The 19,492-nt window shown below is 40.1% G+C and overlaps 1 protein-coding gene across 2 annotated transcripts in view; it reads right to left on the reverse strand.

Moving 5' to 3' along the window:
• PDXDC1 (pyridoxal dependent decarboxylase domain containing 1) overlaps positions 1-19,492 on the reverse strand; it is a 58,400-nt gene that overhangs the window by 17,306 nt on the left and 21,602 nt on the right. For both annotated transcript variants that reach the window (XM_045819538.1, XM_045819537.1), the window contains 5 exons: positions 15,759-15,843; positions 14,734-14,782; positions 14,483-14,584; positions 13,274-13,399; positions 11,130-11,180 (listed from right to left, as the gene is read on the reverse strand). In XM_045819538.1, the coding sequence (XP_045675494.1) occupies positions 11,130-11,180; positions 13,274-13,399; positions 14,483-14,584; positions 14,734-14,782; positions 15,759-15,843 (413 nt within the window). The remainder of the gene's footprint in view (positions 1-11,129; positions 11,181-13,273; positions 13,400-14,482; positions 14,585-14,733; positions 14,783-15,758; positions 15,844-19,492) is intronic.

A 19,492-nucleotide genomic window follows, 5' to 3' on the forward strand; every position in this document is an offset into this window, starting at 1 on the left:
AAAATAAATAAAAGGCATCCAAATCGGAAAGGAGGAAACAAAACTGTCACTGTTTGCAGATGACATGATAGTGTACACAGAAAATCCTACAGACTCCACCAAAAAACTGCTTGACCTAATAAATGAATTTGGCAAAACAGTGGGATACAAAGTCAATATCCAGAAATCAAAGGCATTTCTGTACACCAACAAGGAAACAGCAGAAGCAGAAATCAAGAAAAAAATCCCATTTGAAATAGCAAAAAGAAAAATAAAATATTTAGGAATAAACCTAACCAAAGAGGTAAAAGACCTGTATTTAGAAAACTACATAACACTCAGGAAAGAAATCAAGGAAGACACAAACAAATGGAAACATATACCGTGTTCATGGATTGGAAGAATTAATATCATCAAAATGTCCATACTACCCAAAGCAATTTACACATTCAATGCAATTCCTATTAAAGTAGCAATGGCTTATTTCAGACATAGAACAAACACTTCAAAAATTTATATGGAATCATAAATGACCCCGAATAGCTGCTGCAATTTTGAGAAAGAAGAGTAAAGTAGGAGGAATCACAATACCTGACACTAAACTATACTACAAGGCCACTGTAATCAAAGCAGCCTGGTACTGGCATAGAAACAGGCACATGGACCAATGGAACAGAACAGAGAGCCCAGAAATAAACCCAAGTCTCTACAGTCAATATTTGACAAAGGAGGCAGCAACATAAAATGGAGTAAAAATAGCCTCTTCAACAAATGGTGTTGGGAGAACTGGACAGCTACGTGCAAAAAAATGAAACTCAAGCACCAACTTACACCTTATACAAAAATAAATTCAAGGTGGATAAAAGATTTAAATATAAAACGTGACACCATTAAAGTCCTAGAGGAGAACGTAGGTAGGAAAATCTCAGCTATTTCACGAAGAAACTTTTTTACTGACATGTCCCCTAGAGCAAGGGACATAAAGGAAATAATAAACAAATGGGACCTCATCAAAATAAAAAGCTTCTGCACAGCTAAAGAAAACAGTATCAAAATTAAAAGAGAAACAACTGTATGGGAAAACATATTTGCCAATGATACCTCAGACAAGGGTTAAATCTCCAAAATATATAAAGAACTTACACGACTCCACTCTAAGAAGACAAGGAATCCAATTAAAAAATGGACAAAGGATTTGAACAGACACTTGTCCAAGGAGGACATACAGAAAATCCAAAGACACACGAAACGATGTTCAATACTGCTAGCTATCAGAGAGATGCAAATTAAAACCACAATGAGATACCACTTCACACCAGTCAGAATGGCCATCATAAACAAAGCAACAAACAACAAGTGTTGGAGAGGTTGTGGAGAAAAGGGGTCCCTAGTGCACTGTTGGTGGGACTGCAGACTGGTACAACCATTATGGAAAGCAGTATGGGACTTTGTTGGGAACCACCCTAACTGATATCAGAAGCTGAAACCCCTGCCTAGGCTAAGGCTAAGGGAACGCCCTTGGAACCGTAAGCCAGCAAGGAGACAAAAGCTTATCTCCCTGGCAGGAATGCTGCTTCTGCTGCTTTATTCATGACTGAACCCCAAAAAGCTTGGTCGGTTAGCCAAAGACGGGTAAGATTCCCCATGGGGGGAACGACCTAAGACAGGCACGATCACTTTGGGAGGCCCCCCCAAAAGAAGGACTTGGGGGGCTGCAGCAAAAGGGGGTGATGGACCCTCGCTCCTCGGCTTTAACATAGCCTGAGTTCTCAGCGTCTGGGAAAAAAAACCTCCTTGTCTCCCAGTTGCCTTAGTTTCCTTGCTCCACCTAAGCCTGAAACAACGACAGGGTGGTGCAGCTCCGTACTGAGAAGTGCGGATTCCCTGGGGTGATCAGGCCTAAGAAAGAACATGTAAATTACTGTGAAATCTTCTTTGTTTAGAATGCTCTCAGTTGAATGAGAAGGGTCTTAGGAGGAAGTTATTTTGTTCCTCAGTCTTACAGCTCTTTGACCCCCAACTCAATAGACTGGCAGAGTTCTTTGTTTTCTATGGTTCCTTACTTCCCCTAATGAGTACTGTACTTTACTTGAATTATTATGCAAAATGAGCCTAATAAAAGCAGGTATGGACTGTAAATCGGTGCGCTCCCCACTGGGGGGGTGGCCATTTCGTCCCTACTTCCCCACAGAAACTAGTTTGTCTCTGTGCATGTGTTTTCTCTCGTGTGTTTTCGTCGAGCCATCCACAGCGTTCCATGGTCACTACTGGCCGGTGACCCACGCGCAACAGGACTTCCTCAGAAAACTAAAAATGGATCTGCCTTTTGGCCCAGCAATTCCACTGCTGGGACTATATCCTAAGAACACTAAAACACCAATCCAAAAGAACCTATGCACCCCAATGTTCATAGCAGCACAATTTACAATAGCTAGGTGCTGGAAGCAACCTAGATGCCCATCAGTAAATGAATGGATCAAAAAACTATGGTACATTTACACAACGGAATTCTATGCAACAGAAAGAAAGAAGGGGCTCCTACCCTTTGCAACAGCTTGGATGGAGCTGGAAAGCATTATGCTAAGTGAAACAAGCCAGGCAATGAAAGACAAATACCATATGATCTCACCTTTAACAGGAACCTAAACAACAAAACAAAGAAACAAGCAAAATATAACCAAAGACACTGAAATAGAGGACAGGCTGACAATGACCACAGGGGAGAGAAGAGGGAATTTCAGGGGAGAATGGGAAGGGTTTACAGGAAAGAAATTTAAAGGACACATGGACATAAACTAGGGGGAGGGTGGTAATGGGAGGGAAGTGGGGAGGGTTGGGTGGGTGGGCTGGATTGGGAGTAAAAGGGAGAAAACTGTACTTGAACAATTATTAAAATAAAAAAAATAATAATTAGTTAAAAATAATAAAAAAAAGCAAATTATTGAACTGAAAGAAAGATCTGAAGAAATGTGCTGGAAGGCAGCAAAGAGATGGAGAATATCAGAGAGACTGATGGAAGATGGAAAAACCAGGTTCGATATGCAGCTAACTGAAGTTCCAGAAGGTAGGGCTACAAAAAAAAAAAAGTCATAGTTAAAAAAATGAATTCTAAATAGTTGATTTAAAAAAAAAAAAAGAATCCTCCTGCCCTGGCCAGCATGACTCAGCAGGTTGAGTGTCGTGCCACAAAGCCATAGGTTGCCAGTTCAATTCCCATTCAGGGACACGTGTGGGTTGCAGACCTTGTCCCCAGCTGAGGCACATGTGAAAGGCAACCAATTGCCGTTTCTCTCACAAATAGATGTTTCTTTCCCTCTCTTTCTCCCTACCTTCCTATGTCTCTAAAATAAAATCTTTAGAAAAAGAATCCTCAGTTTAAATAAGCACAAGTCTCAATAAAAAGAAAAATCTTCATTTAGATATATCATTCTAAAATAGCAGAACACTAAAAAACAAAGAAAATATTAAAAGCAAGCAGAAATGTAAACATAAAACAGGCAAACTAACCCATGGGGTAATTTAAGATTTTTCAGGTGTAAAGTGGCAATATTACATTACCCCCTTGTGACTTTAGAATTCAACCCATGTGCTAGATAAGAATCCAGTAAAATAACAGCCTGTTTATAACAAAGCTACAGAGAAGACCTGAGTTGGTCCACTGACAAAACAGGTCACTAAAGTCACTCCTGGCACCCTGCAAAAGGTGCCAGTGCTGGTGCTGGTGAGCTGGAAAAATGGATCTGTTTTTCAGGGATGTGATATGCTCCTGAAGGACCATCTAGATGGGAAGGAAGAACGCCCATGAAAGTTTGAAGAAGGGAGACAGCTATCCTTAGGTAACTTGGGTTCAAGTCCTGGCTTTGCCACATATTAGTTAGGGGACTCTGGACACACAATTAATTTGAACAGAAATGGAAGTAAGAATACCACTGAGATACTGTGAGGATTCAATGATTCCATACTCTTCTCAAAAAGGATTTTACTTATATTTATTTATAGAGAGAGGGGAAGGGAGGGATAAAGAAAGGGAGAGAAACATCTATTAGTTGCCTCCTGTATGTACCCCAACTGTATTGTGACAGCTGTCATCTCAACGTGCATTAAAAAAAAAAAAGAAAAAACCCTGGGGCTTCCAGCAAGATGGAGGCATAGGTGGATGCACCATACCTCCACGCACAACCAAGATTAGAACAACAACAATTTAGAGCCAGAATAACATCCAGAACTGACAAGAGAATTTATCTGAATGGAAGTCAGACAGCCAAGAAATTGAAGTAGACCCATTCATCCAGACCGGTAGGAGGGGCGGAGAGGAGGAGCACGCGCGGGTTGCGCCTTGTGGAGATCGGGGAGAACTGGGCGCATAAGGCAACCAGGAGTGTGTAAGCCTTCTGGGTGGGACACAAGATTGCAGCGCAGTGGTGGACCCTGAGTACGCAAGTGGTGGCTGGCAGACCCAGTGATGTGGCATTGTGGACCAGGGCGGAGCGCACAACCCAGAATCCCAGAGAAGGGACTGAGATCCCAGGAGAATGGAACTACTGCCATTGTTCCCTCCCGCCCCCACCCCCACATACAACGTCACAATCGAGGGACTGGAGTTCCCAGCCCAGGTAAACACCTAAGGCTCCGCCCCTCACCATAACAGGAGCGACCAGACCAGGAACGGGGAGAGAGAGAGAGAGAGAGAGAGAGATGTCTCCAGCAGAAGAAGAAATCAGTCCCCCAGGACTCATCCTTTTAAGCGACCAAGAAATAGCTAATCTATCAGATGCACAGTTCAAAACACTGATCAGGAAGCTCACAGAATTGGCTGATTTTGGGTATAAATTACGTGAAAAAAATGCAGGTTACCATAAAAGAGATGAAGGAAGATGCACGGAGAACCAATAGTGAAGGGAAGGAAACTGGGACTCAAAACAATACAGTGGACCAGAAGGAAGAAAAAAACAACCAAGCAGGAAAGAATGAAGAAATAAGAATTCAAAAAAACGAGGAGAAGCCTAGGAACCTCCAGGACATTTTTAAACGTTCCAACATCCGAATTATAGGGGTACCAGAAGGGGAAGAGGAAAAGCAACAGATTGAGCACGTATTTGAACAAATAATAATGGAGAACTTCCCCATTCTGGCAAAGGAAATAGACTTCCAAGAAATCCAGGAAGCTCAGAGAGCCCCAAAGAAGTTGGACCCAAGCAGAAACACACCAAGGCACATCATAATTCCATTAGCCAAGGTAAAAATGAAGGAGAGAATCCTAGAAGCAGCAAGAGATAAGGGGACAGTAACCTACAAAGGAGTTCCCATCAGACTGTCAGCTGATTTCTCAAAAGAGACCTTACAGGCAAGAAGGGGCTGGAAAGAAATATTCCAAGTCATGAAAGACAAGGACCTACATCCCAGATTGCTCTATCCAGCAAAGCTCTCATTTAGAATGGAAGGGCAGATAAAGTGCTTTCTCAGATAAGGTCAAGTTAAAGGAGTTCATCATCACCAAGCCCTTATTTTATGAAATGTTAAAGGGACTTATCTAAGAAAAGAAGATAAAGAAAAAACATGTATAGTAAAAGAACAGCAAACTCACAATTATTAACAACCACACCTAAAGCAAAACCAAAGGAAACTAAGCAAACAACTAGAACAGGAACAGAACCATAGAAATGGAGGTCACATGGAAGGTTAGCAACAGGGGAGTGGGAGGAGGAGAGAAGGGGAAAAGGTACAGAGAATAAGTAGCATAGATTGTAGGTTGAAAATAGATAGGGGGAGGGTAAGAATAGTATGGGAAATGTAGAAGCTAAAGAAATTATAAGTATGACACACGGACATGACTAAAGGGGGGGGGGATATGGGTGGGAGAGGGTGTACAGGGTGGAGGGGAGTGAAGGGGGGAAAATGGGACAACTGTAATAGCATAATCAATAAAATATATTAAAAAAAAACCCTTATTGACATCCAGTCAAGATGACAGCACAGATAACCATGAGTCAACACCTCACAAAACCACATCAAAATTATAACTAAAATACAGAACAATCACTTGGAATCACAGGAAATCAAGCTTAATAGAAGTCTGACAACTATGGAATTAAAGAAACCACATCCATCCAGACTGGTAGGAGGGGCAGAGATGAGGAACAGGCTGGTCCCATATCCTCATATGGTGGGAAAAAATTTCAGAAGAGATATCTTGGGAACGAGGAGTCCCAGCCCCAACAAAGTTCCTGAGCCCAGGATACCAGTACAAAGAAGATAAATCCCCACAATGTCTGGCTGCAAAAACCAGAGAGGATTGAATTGGTGGAAGGAACTTCTAAAGTCCCAAGCAGTTCCTCTTAAGGAACCCACACGTGGACTCACCTATGCAGACTCCAGCACCTGGGTAGCAGCTTGAAAGGCACCAGCAGCATAAAGGGAGAAATGAAGTGTCTGGCATCAAGGCCTAGGCTATGGGACAGCTTTCTTCCAGAAAGAAATGCAGACAGAGGCCAATGACCCTTTTCTGAGTCCTGACCCCACAGAGCCAGAGAGCCATCAGGCTGGTGCTATATCTGAGACTCCAACAACCTGGTTACTATATGTTTGCCCTGCTCTGGAGATCCCCTGAGATTCCATCCCATCCAATCTATGGTGCCATTTAAGCTGGTTTTGCATATGAATAGCCAGCTGGTCTTCACTCATGCTTCACAAATTCCTAAATTCTATCAAACGAACAACAGTCAGCCTCACTGAGCCCCCAGCCCCTGTACGTCTTGCTAAGTGGCCCCAGGGTCTGCACCAGCAGCAGCCAGCCTAGATTCACAGCTTGGCTTTGCCTGGTCCAAGCCCAGCACAAGTAGCACCATATTAGATTGCTTTATAGCTCAGGCAGGAAAACTCAAGCAGACACAGGTGGTGGCTGACCATGGCCTGTACCACCAGGGAAACCCCAGAGCCTGCGCACCCAGTGGACAACTACAGACCACATGGGAGCATCACCACCCTGCTCCTGGACAGCTGATCCTCCACAGAGGGCAGAGGTTGGTGGTCAGTAGTCAGAGCCAGTCCTTGTAGCTGACTGGCCTGGGTGAATCCCTCCCATTGACCTGCCAACAGCAATCAAGGCTCAACAAGAGGAGTGTATGCAGCCCAAACAAAGGGTACACCTCAAAAACACAGCCTAGGTGATGGGGGAGGCTGTGCCACTGGACCCTACAGGACATCTACCACATTAGGCCACACTACCAAGACAAGGAGTTATAAAGGCTCTACCTAATACATAGAAACAAACACAGGGAGGCTGCCAAAATGATAAGAAAAAGAAATGTGGCCAAATGAAAGAACAGATCGAAACCCCAGAAAAAGAACTAAATGAAATGGTGATACGCAATCTATCAGATGCAGAGATCAAAACATTGGTTGTAAGGATGCTCAAGGAACTTAGTGAGGACCTCAGCATCATAAAAAACCCAGTCAAAAACAAAGAATACACTAATTGAAATAAAGAACAATTTACAGGGAAACAACAGTATAGTAGATAAAGCCGAGAATCATATCAATGATTTGGCAAATAAGGAAGCAGAAAACAACCAAGCAGGACAAGAAAAAAAGAATCCAAAAAAAGTGAGGATATGTAAGGAGCCTCTGGGACAACTTCAAGCACTCCAACATTCGTATTATTCGGGTACCAGAGGAGAAGAGAAAGAGCAAGAAATTAGAAATGTATTTGAAAAAGTAGTGAAAGAAAACTTCTCTAATTTGGTGATGGAAATAGACATGCAAATCCAGGAAGCACAGAGAATGCTGGATGCAAAGAGGCCTACTCTAAGACATACCATAATTAAAATGCCAAAGGCTAAAGATAAAGTAAGACTCTTAAAAGCAGCAAGAGAAAAGTAGTTACCTACAGGGGAGTTCCCATAAGACTGTCAGCTGATTTCTCATAAGAAACTTTGCAGGCTAGAAGGGATTGGCAAGAAATAGTCAAAGTCATGAAAAGCAGGGATCTACAGCCAAGATTGCTCTACCCAGCAAAGCTGTCATTCAGAATCAAAGAGCAGATAAAGAGCTTCCCAGACAAGAAAAAACTACAGGAATTCATCATTATCAAGCCATTATTATATGAAATGTTAAAGGGATTTATTTAAGAAAAAGATGAAGATCAAAAACATGAATAATAAAATGGCAATAAATACAAGTCTATTAACAATGGAATCTAAAAAACAAACTAAGCAAAGAAGAACAAGGACAGAATCATGGATACAATAAGCATTTTGAAGGTTGCCAGATGGGAGGGGGGTGAGGGCGAATGGGTGCAGAGGTGAGGAAATTAAGAAGTACAAATAGGTAGTTACAGAATAGCCAAGGGGATGTAAACTACAGTATAGGAAATGGAGTAGCCAAGAACCTACACATATGACCCATGGACATGAACAACAGTGTGGGGACTGACTGAGGAAGTAAGAGGTACAAAGGGGGAAATATGGGACAACTATAATAGCATAATCAATAAAATATAATTTTAAAAAATTATCAAAATTGGTGAATTTTTGTGCAGCCATTTCAATACTAAAGATGGAAGAAGATATGTAACATTTTCAGCATATGATGCTTTGCTATTTCAAGGAGGTAACATGTATCTGAAGAGCAAAAAAGATTTGTGCAGTGTATGGAGAAGGTGCTGTGACTGATTGAACCTGTCAAATGTGGTTTGTGAAGTTTCTTGGTTCTATTGACATTTTGGTCAAATAATTCTTTGCTCTGGGGCTGTCTCATGCATTGGAAGATGGTTAGCAACACCCCTGGCCTTTACCCACTAGAAGCCAATAGTAGGGGATAGCTGACATACTCAAAATATCCAAATCAATAAAGGTATTTGTGAAAATGAAAAATATATCTTTATTTTACAGAAAAAACTAAACAGACTTTTTGGCCAACCCAGTGTTTTATGATGTCTTACAATCTTCATTTTGCCTTCCCATACATGCCCTTCATAACAAGCCACTGAGGCAAAATAAACTAATTTCTCCTGTAAATTACCCTGAGAATGGTCCACTGGTGAACAACCTGAGCTTCGGAGTTTGAATTCCAGCTCTATCACTTCCTAGCTGTGCGGCCTGGGCAATTCAACCTGTCTGTGCCTTAGTTTCCTAAGCAGTAAAAAGGGAATAGACATTGCATCCAACTCATGGGTTAGATTTATTTATTCATGCTTGGATGCCTTATTCTGTGCCACATACTATATTTGGCACAGGACATAAAACCATTAAAAAAAAAGACAAAAATCCTTGCCTTTATGAAGCTTCTACAGGGAAAAACATATAATGAACAAACATATAATACTATTTCAGGTAGTAGTAAGTGCGATGAAGGAAAAAACCTGGAGGATACAGAATGATGGATGGTTGGGGCTGTTTTAGATAGAGTGGTCAGGAAAGATCTTTCTGAAGAGGCAGGATCTGAACTAAAATTTAAGGATACGAAAACAGTCATAAAAAAAAGAAACCAGTCATGGTAAGAATTAGGGAGAACAGTATTTCCAGGTGGACGGAACAGCACATACAAGGGAGACTACTATGAGGGTTAAATGAAATAATCCATGTAAAGTACTCAGTACCTTGCATTGTACACAGCAAGCATTTCACAAGAGCAGCTATGACAACAGGCCACAGTGCCTCACAGTGTTCACCAAATACTGTATCCCCAAATGAGAAAAGCAGTCTTTGGAAGGAGGGATGGTAAAGGTTTATGTCTGGGCCACATGTAGCCTTGTAAAGATGCTCCAAATCAACTGGTGATTAACTAGCACCATCAGATCCTCTCTGCTTGGAGAAAGAGAGAGAAGCAGAGAGGACATAGGGGAGCCTGAGCCGGCTCAGCAAGGGAGGGACAGAGGAAGTACACAGGCCCACCACTGTCTTGATTCCTACCAGCTTGCTTGTTTGAATTCATAATTTGGGTTTCCCTGATTCTGACCTGCGTACCTTCACTGACTGCTGAGCGCACAGGCTTAGGTTTAATGTCACAGGCCCCTGTAGTATGGCTGAAATTAAAACCCAGGTCTCTTGACTTACATTCATCTGTTGGCTTCTCCAGTGGGCCCCTCTCCTCTTCTGAGCTAGAATTTGGGTCAACTAAGATCAACTCAGAATAGGCTACAAGTTCAGAAGGCAGTGCAGAGCAGCCCCTTCTCAGGAATGTAAACCAAACCATGCACTAAAATGGGAATAAGCTGCACTAACTTGAACCCAAAATAAAAGCAAATATTAGTTTAAAACCCAAATGTATCCTGCAAAATTGTAAGAGAAACATACAGTGACCCTGTTTAAATTAGAATCTGACCTATATATTTTCTAAAATTCTAAAACACAATAAAGAAAACCATGAAAACATTTAAACCTGAATTGACACTTGGCTATTAGCCTTACTAAATCCTCATTTCCTTGTCTAGTTATTATCCCCAGGGAGTAAGTGGAGACTGGTTGATATCTTTTAGGAAAATACCAAGGGAGAGGAGAGCAGGGCACTTGCTTTTCTTGTCCTTATTCCCTTTTGTGCAAATAAAAACTCTGGTGTCAGAAGGCTGTAGAAAGAGTCAACCAAAGCATTCCGAGAGATAAAATAATTTCTCATTTCAGGAGGACAGATATTCTACAGTTGTTAGGCAAGTAAAGTCAATGGTGTAATTTAATTCTGTGTAATTCTTAATTTTAACAATAAAAGTATAATTGGATTCTATGAAAAGCACTGTAGGGTTTCAAATAGTGTATGGTGTAAATGTCTAGGCTTTATGCTAACTGTAGATTTAGGTTATTAGTATGTGCATGAGTCTCTTGCAAAGAATGTGGTTTTTAAAGTACAGCATAGGAAATATAATCAATAATACTGTAATAACTCTGTATGGTGCCAGCTGGGTACTGGAAATACCAGGGGGAACACTTTGTAAAGCATATGACTGTCTAACCAATATGCTATACACCTGAAATTAATACAAAATAATATTGAATGTAAACTGTTACTGAAAAAAACCTTTTTTTAAATAAAAAAAAAAAAGAATGTATTTTTACTGGAGCTGCCACAATTCCACTGAAATGCATCAAATCTGGAGAAAAAGCATTCTAAGTTGTTAAAGTTAAAAGTTATTTACTTCAAAAACAAATTATATACTATACCAAGATTTTGATGTGGTCCACTTTCTTCAAACTTTCTTGCAACCGTTGACTCTGTAAATAACAACAAAAAAACCAGCTTATGTAATTTTATTAAATCGACACAACATATTAAGAAGTAATTTTCATGAGGTCTTTGCAGGCCTGCAAACTAGGATCTCGGGCAGACAAACCACCTGCATCTTGGTGATTTCTAAGTTCAGTTGCCAATTTTTGCATTTCAACATCTGCAAATATTCTCTATTGTTTCAGTTTAAAGTTATATTTTGTGGTTCTAGAAGAGCTTTTTCTAATGAGACATAAGTGAATTTATTTGTATCCTCACCTGAGGACACTTTTTTCACTGCTTTCAGAGAGAGAGAAAGGGAGAGAGAAACATCGATCAGCTACCTCTCACATGCACTCAGTCTGGGAATGGAACCTGAAACTCAGGTATGTGCCCAGACTGGGAACCAAACTTGCAACTTTTTGGTTATGGGATGATGCGCCAACCAACTGAGCCACATGGGCCAGGGCAAGTGAATTTTTCATACTAGCAATTTAAGTCATTCATTCATTCAAAAACTACTGAGTGTAGGCAACAAAAGTAAAGATAAACAAATGGAACTACATCAAACTAAAAAGCTTCTGCATAGCAAAGTAAACCATCAACAAAATGAAAAGCCAACCCACTAAATGGGACAAAATATTTGCAAATCATTTATCTGATGAAGGGTTAATGTCTAAAGTATATGCAGAACTCATACAACTCAATAGCAAAAAAAAAAAAATCTGATTAAAAAAATGGGCAGAAAATCTAAACAGACTTTTTCCAAAGAAGATATGAAGATGGCTAACAGGTATGTGAAAAGATGTTCAACATTCCTAATCATCAGGGAAATGCCAATCAAAACCACAAAGAGATATTATCTCACACTTGTTAGAATGGCTATTATCAAAAAGACAAGAAAGAACAAATGTTGACAAGCATATAGAGAAAGGGAACCTCTTGGGCACTGTTGGTAAAAGTGTAAGTTGGTCCAGCACCACAGAAAACAGTATGGAGGTTCTCCAAAAATTAAAAATAGAACTACCACAGGATCCAGCAATTCCACTTCTGAGTATTTATCTGAAGAAAACAAAAGCACTAATTTGAAAAAATATAGACACTCCCATGTTTATTGCAGCATTATAGATAAGAGCCAAGATATGAAAACACCCTAAGTGTCTATTACTAGATGATGAATAAAGAAAATGTGATGTATATGTGGACTATAATGGACTATTACTTAACTATAAAGAAGCATGAAATCTTGCCATTTGCAACAACGCAGATGGACCATCTGGACATTATGAACCAGAAGACTACTGCTGCAGTAATATGAAAATGCTAATTTTTCTTAAGTATAAAAAAGACACTTGAGGAAGTGCCAATTCTCCAAGTATACACTTAAAATGAAGATTTACTTTTAGACCTATTTGCATAACTTACTGTGTCATTAGGCACTACTGTACGAGCTTTACATGCATCAACTCATTAAGTCCTCATAATGACCTTTTGTTATGTCATTATTCCTATTTACAGGTAGGAAAATGGAAGTATGGAGGTGACATCATGCTTTCAGACTAGATAGGACTCAGTTCTCCAGCTGCATAAATACGACATATTTGCTTTCTAAACTATAGCATAATTATATAATTTTCAAAATTAGAATACTTCAAAGAGAAACAGAATTAAAATGGTCTCCCAAAGACTTGCAATTAGGCAACTCAAGCCAGCTGATGTTAAAAGCACACATGCCATCCATGTCAACCCCTGGCCCTCACATCCCTTCATCCTCAAGAGTCAGTCAAGTGGGGACATTCACGGCCCCTTTTGCATCCTTTGCCACCCCTCGGCTGTCATCTTGTGACTTCTTTTCTCATCTGATATGACAACAGCATTCATTTTAATCTGATCCCATTTGGATACAAATGCTGGGACAACCCCAGCAGTCTCTCCCAGAACTTTGAACAAGAAATGTATACATGTTATTAATATGCTTGCTCATGAAACAGAAAATTTAGACAACGAGGTACTGGATGGAGGCTAAATCAATGCAGTATTTTTCTGACTCCTTTTGCCAAAGAGAATTTATGACTCATTTAAACTTTAGATTTCTACTCACCAGTTGGCAGGCATGCTTAATCCTGTCCACAGTCCCATCAAGTCCCAAGTATTGTAAAGACAACCACAGTGGCAGGGCACGGAGTTTGTCCGCTGGCTTATTTGATGTAAGACCAGCAACTAAAGTCTAAAAGAAGCCAATATGAGTTTATTAACCAAAGCTAGTGGAATCACATACTAGAATTATCTAGTTACCATTTACCAGGCACTTGGTATTTGTCAGATGCTATGATAGGCAGGCACTTGGCTTGCATTATTAATTTTATTTATTTATTTATTTATTTATTTGTTTAAAGATTTTATTTATTTATTTTTAGAGAGGGAATGGAGGGAGAAAGAGAGTGAGAAACATCAATGTGCGGTTGCTGGGGGTCATGGCCTGCAACCCAGGCATGTACCCTGACTAGGAATCGAACCTGCGACACTTTGGTTCACAGCCCGTGCTCAATCCACTGAGCTACACCAGCCAGGGCGCATTATTCATTTTATCATCTAGCAACTCCATGAAGCAAGTATTCTAGGCAACTTAGCTCAGGGACTCTGCTTTGCTCAAGGTTTCATGTCTGAGATGTGGCAAAACCAGGGTGAGAATATAGATGGGTCACATCTCAGAGCCACAGCTCTTAGCCACTCAAGAAACAGCCCCTTCCAAGGCTGTTCCGATCATCCTCGAATACCCAGTCATTATCAATTGAGCAAGAAATCAACTGTTACAGCAAGAATCACTTAAAGCTTATTTTGCATGAGCCACTAAGTGGTCCATTGTCAAAAACCATCACTATACTTTGTTACAACCTTCTAAACAGTGTGCTTTAACTACTCTGACAGGAATGCCACTTATGGGAACCTAGTCTAAGGAAATAATTTGAAACACAGAAATATGCTCATTATTTCAGAAACAAAAATTTGAAAACATCCTAAAAGTTCATAAATGGAGAATGATTAAATTGTGGTATTAAAGTGACAGATTATGCAATCATAAAATATAATAAAATGTTCTTCATATACACAGGGAAGTATGGGAAAAATAAATAGAAAAAGCACATGTGGCACAATTTCACTTCTGTTAAAAAGTTTTTGAAAAATAAAAAGTCATAGAAGTGACATTAAGGAAATTTTTCACTTTTTCCTTTGTTTTTCTGTATTTTGCCCCAGGCCCAGTAATGATTACAAGCCACTCCCCACTCCCTGCCAGTGAGAACAGGCTTACCAAGGCGGGATCGTCGTGTTTATAAAGGGTGACTGCAGGAACAGCTGGCAAACCCAGCCACGGGCCTGGAGTCAGTGTCATGCTATCACATTTGGTTGCGGCCTACCAAAGAGAAAACAGCTTTTTGTTAGACTATTAGAATACACAAAACCCAATACCCTCCTCCATTCATAAAAACCATGAAAAGCCATCAGGGATTAAAGCATTTGAAATTCCTTCTTAAAAATATGATATTTAGTAAATCAACATACCAGCACTGAAGAGGAGACATAACCTAGAGCCAACGTTGCCAGATTCACACTGGAAGAAAAAACACCAATCTAAGAATTATTAATGTACTGCTGCTCATTCACTAAGTATGCATTTTCAAAAAAGAAAGAAAGAAAGAAAAAAAGAAAGAAAGAAAGAGAAAGAAAGAAAGAAAGAAAGAAAGAAAGAAAGAAAGAAAGAAAGAAAGAAAGAAAGAAAGAAAGAAAGAAAGGCTCTGCTGTCTTTCAGCTGCGTCATTAGCTTTTATAACAGCAACAGAAAATGCAGTACACACACACTGCAGGAAATCCTTGAAAATGTATTTCAGGGGATGTCTCCTACTTAGTGTAATGGGCCTTATACCCTTCACAACTATTATTTTCCAGTCACCATTTTTCCCTAGAGGGATAAAATAGAATGAAATCTCCCTTGCATGACGTGCTGGATATGGATGGACAACTATGGCTGCCCTGCATCCTCTCCCTCTCTTCTCTTAGCAGCACTCAAATGGCCTTCTGGGAAGCCACCCCAATCTCCTCTATCAGACCTTGGTTTTGGTGGAGGAAACACCACCACCTGCCCCAGAGGTGGGTAAATAACTTAAACTACATTTTCTTGGCCGCAGTAATTGGTATGAGACTTTTGCAGGGACTTCTGACCCACTGGACACAAACCTGCAAAGAAGGCTGGAGTTTCTGCAGCTACTTTGGACCATAACAGGAACGTCTATCTATAGACAGAGCCAGCACAGAGGAGCTATAGCAAGTGGCTTAGGGAGTAGGGGTGACACACTGAGTCCTGACTGACGTTGTGCCTAAAGCCAATCCTAACACTGTTTTGTTTTGTTTTTTTGTTATGTGAACCAATAAAATCTCTTCTCACTTAAGCCAATTTGAGTTGTCTTGTTATCTACAACTCAAAAGAGCCCTTAGGGACAAATGTCATAACAGAGTGAGAACCTGGATGTCCACTCCTTGGGAGCACTATGTGCAGGCCACCCATGGAGCCAAATGCACCCTCCACTCACCCCTCCACATGAAGCCATATGCCATACTGCTCGCAGAGTTCTTTCAAACGACCAATCTTATCTGTGTGCCCTACTGCTGCGGTTCCTAGGATAAAACACACACACACACACAAAAGATACAAAAAGGAACAAATATTTTTGAGTCTTTAAAGAATGATTAAAGAGTTTTAATATATGTTATCTCTCTGTGATGGATGTAATATTGTATCTGTTTTATTAAGATTTACTTTGTGGACTGGCTTAAAGTCAACTTTTGCAAATTGATGATTCAAGTTTTCAAGAGTGTGTATTCTCCATTACACATATCTACAAAAAAGCTTGTAGCCCTGGCCAGAGTGGCTCAGCTGGCTGGGTGTCATCCCACAAAGTGAAGGGTCACTGGTTTGATCCCCACTCAGGGCACACGCCTGGGCTGCAGGTTCAGTCCCGGGTTAGGACACATGTGAGAGGCAACTGATCAATGTTTTTCTCCCATTGACGTTTCTCTCTCTCTCTTTCTTCCTCCCTTCCCCTCTCTCTAAAAATAAATAAAGAGCCCTAGCTGGTGTGGCTCAGTGGACTCAGTGCCGATCTGAGAAGCACGGGGTCGCTGGTTTGATTCCCACTCAGGGCAGATGCCTGGGTTGTGGGCCAGATCCCAGCAGGGGATGCGTGAGAGGCAACCACACACTGATGTTTCTCTCCCTTTCTTTCTCCCTTTCTTCCCCTCTAAAATAAATAAACAAACAAATAAAAGACTTTAAAAAAAGGGTTTTAAAAAGCTTATAAATTGTGTTATTTAAATCCTCTATATACTATTTTCTATTTGAATTGTTGCTTCATGAGAAATACATTCAAGTCTCCCAAATTGATGACTATAAACATTTATAAATGTTATCTCTTAGATTATACAAATTATAATTAATATGAAGCCTATTTTATCTCACACTAAGTGCTTATGTACTTTTGTTGTTAGCACTTGTCCAAGATAGCTTTTCCTACTCTAACTTTTTGTCACTTTTGGGTTATTTTTATTTATAGGTGTCCTTTTTTAAAAAAGATTTTTATTTATTTATCTATTTTTAGAGAGAGGGAAAGGGAAAGAGAAAGAAAGGGAGAGAAACATCAGTGTGTGGTTACCTCCCACACACCCCCTACTGGGAACTTGACCTGCAACCCAGACCTGTGTCCTGACTGGGAGGAGTCAAACCAGCAATCCTTTGGTTGGCAGGCCCAGTCAATCCACTGAGCTATACTAGCCTGGGCCATAGGTGTCCTTTTGTTAAGAACGAGAAACATGGCCCTGGCCAGTGTGGCTCAGTTGGTTGAAGTGTCATCCCATGGAAAGGTAGCGGGTTAGATTCCTGGTCAGGGCACATACCCAGGTTTCAGGTTCAATCCCTGGTTGGGACATGTAAAGAAGGCAACCAATCGATGTTTCTACCCCTCTCTCTCCCTTCCCGCCTCTAAAAGCAATGAAAAAATGTCTTTGGGCGAGGATAAAAAAAAAGTACATAGATGAACTTAAGATGTTTTTAACTAAATTTGGAGGTTCTTTGTTTTAATATAGAGTATGTATTCTGAAGTCATTATGAACATATTAAACACTTTAATCCATCTCCTTGGTAATTTGTTTACATTACAGCTTTTGCTGGGCAGATCCCTCTTCTCAAAGCATAAATAAAATATGGAGTCATGTATTATCCCAACTATCCTAAATTTCCATTTAGCAGAATTCCACCTACTAAGATTTTAAACCCTTACTAAATGCCTCAACAAACAAAACTGATGCAAGTGATTCTTTAGCAGGATTTATGGTAGGAAAAGAGCTGAAAACTTCCCCAACTTGCAAGTTTGTCTCAATTTTAAAAAAATCTTAACTGAGCCCTAGCTGGTGTGGCTCAGTGGATTGGGTGCCAGCCTGTGAACCAAAGGGTCGATGGTTCAATTTCCAGTCAGGGCACATGCCTGGGTTGTGGGCCAGGTCCCCAGTAGAGGGTGCGTGAGAGGCAATTGCACATTGATATTTCCCTTCCTCTCTTTCTCCCACCCTTTCCCTCTGTCTAAATATAAGTAAATAAAGTGTTTTTTAAGAAAATCTCAATTGACACACTGGTTTTAGCTGAAACAAGATCAAAGGCCAATGCACGAACTGTGTCATATGGCTCATCAAAACCAAAGCACAGTGCTGTGTTTCAGTGATTTGGCCACATTCAGATTCTCTTTTCAAGTTTTTGTTGGCAATGTCTGCTGTTTAACCCCTGCGATGTGTACTCAAGGCAGAGTAAGCCATACTGGTAAGTCACTCAGTCACATATAAATTATAGCCTCTCCTATCTATCGAATGATTGAATATGGGTGGGTTTGTTTCTTTTTAAACATATAGTATGCTAAATCAGGCAGGAAGTGGTGGTTTTCCTGCTAATAATAAGATGGGTATGTGTTTTTTGTTTATTATTATTTTAAAAATACAGTTGGCCCTCTGTATCCACACCTCTGGATCCGACCAACTTGAATTAGAAATATTCAGAAAAAAAATCCCAGAAAGTTCCAAAAAGCAAAATTTGAATCTGCTATGCACTAAGCACCAAGCTGAATACATACAAATTGATGTGGAGACACATCCTGCTGTAGCCCATATGTAAATATAGGATATATGCAAATATTACACTATATATGGAGACTTGAGCATCAGTGGATTTTGGTATCCAAGGCAGGGGGAAGGGTTCTGGAACCAATTCCCCAGAGCCAAGGAGCAACTGTAATTAGCTTCACTGACTCAAGTATAATTTACAGGCAATAAAATCCACTCATTTAAGTGTACGGTTCACTGAGTTTTGTCAAAGGTAACCAGTGTGTAACCACCAACATAGTCAAGGTAGAGAATATTTCCATCACCCCAGAGGATCCTCCCCACCCCAAAGTTTCATTCTTTCCTCTGCTCCCCACTGGCTCTGGACAATCCTGATTGTTTTCTGTCACTGTACTTGTGTCTTTTTTACAATTTCATATAATCACATACTATGTAACTTCTTCTTAGTCTGGGTTTTTGCAGTTAGCATGCTTCTGAAATTCATCCCTGTGGATAAGTATATCTGTAACTATTTCTACTTATTAGTTAGCAGCCCATGACATGGATATGCCACAACTTGTTTATCCATTCACAAGGTAAAGAACATCTGGGGTGTTTCAGGCTGAGTATTGCATACAATTCTCTGTGTGGACATGTGTGTTCTTTTCTCTTTGATAAACACCTGCAAGTGGGACTAATGGATCATATCCAATTTTATGTTTAACCTTTTTAGGAACAGCCAAACTATTTTTCAGAGTAGCTGCAACATTATTTGCTTCCTACCAGCAGTGTATGAGAGTCCCAGTTGCTCTGTATTCTCACCAGCATTTGGCATTGAATTTTTTTATTTTCTCCATTCTAGCAGATACTTAATAGTAGCTCACTGTGGTTTTAACTTCCATTTCTCTAATGACTGATATTAGCATCTTTTTAAGTGCTTAAACATTCATATATCAGTATTTTCTTTGGTGAAGTGCCTATTCAAATCTCTTGTGCATTAAAAAAACCTGTATTGTTTGTCTCCTTAATATTCAATGGAAAAATTCTTTATGTATTTTGATCAAGTCCTTTGTCAGAAAAATGTTTTGCAAATACTTTCTCCCAGCCTGTAACTAGCCTTTTCAATTTTCTTAACAGGGTCTTTTGAATAGCAAAAGCTTTTAATTTGTGATGAAGTCCAACT

This window comes from Phyllostomus hastatus, unplaced genomic scaffold (assembly GCF_019186645.2).
Source record: "Phyllostomus hastatus isolate PE091 unplaced genomic scaffold, TTU_PhHast_1.1 phas_scaffold_385, whole genome shotgun sequence".
Taxonomy (NCBI): domain Eukaryota; kingdom Metazoa; phylum Chordata; class Mammalia; order Chiroptera; family Phyllostomidae; genus Phyllostomus; species Phyllostomus hastatus.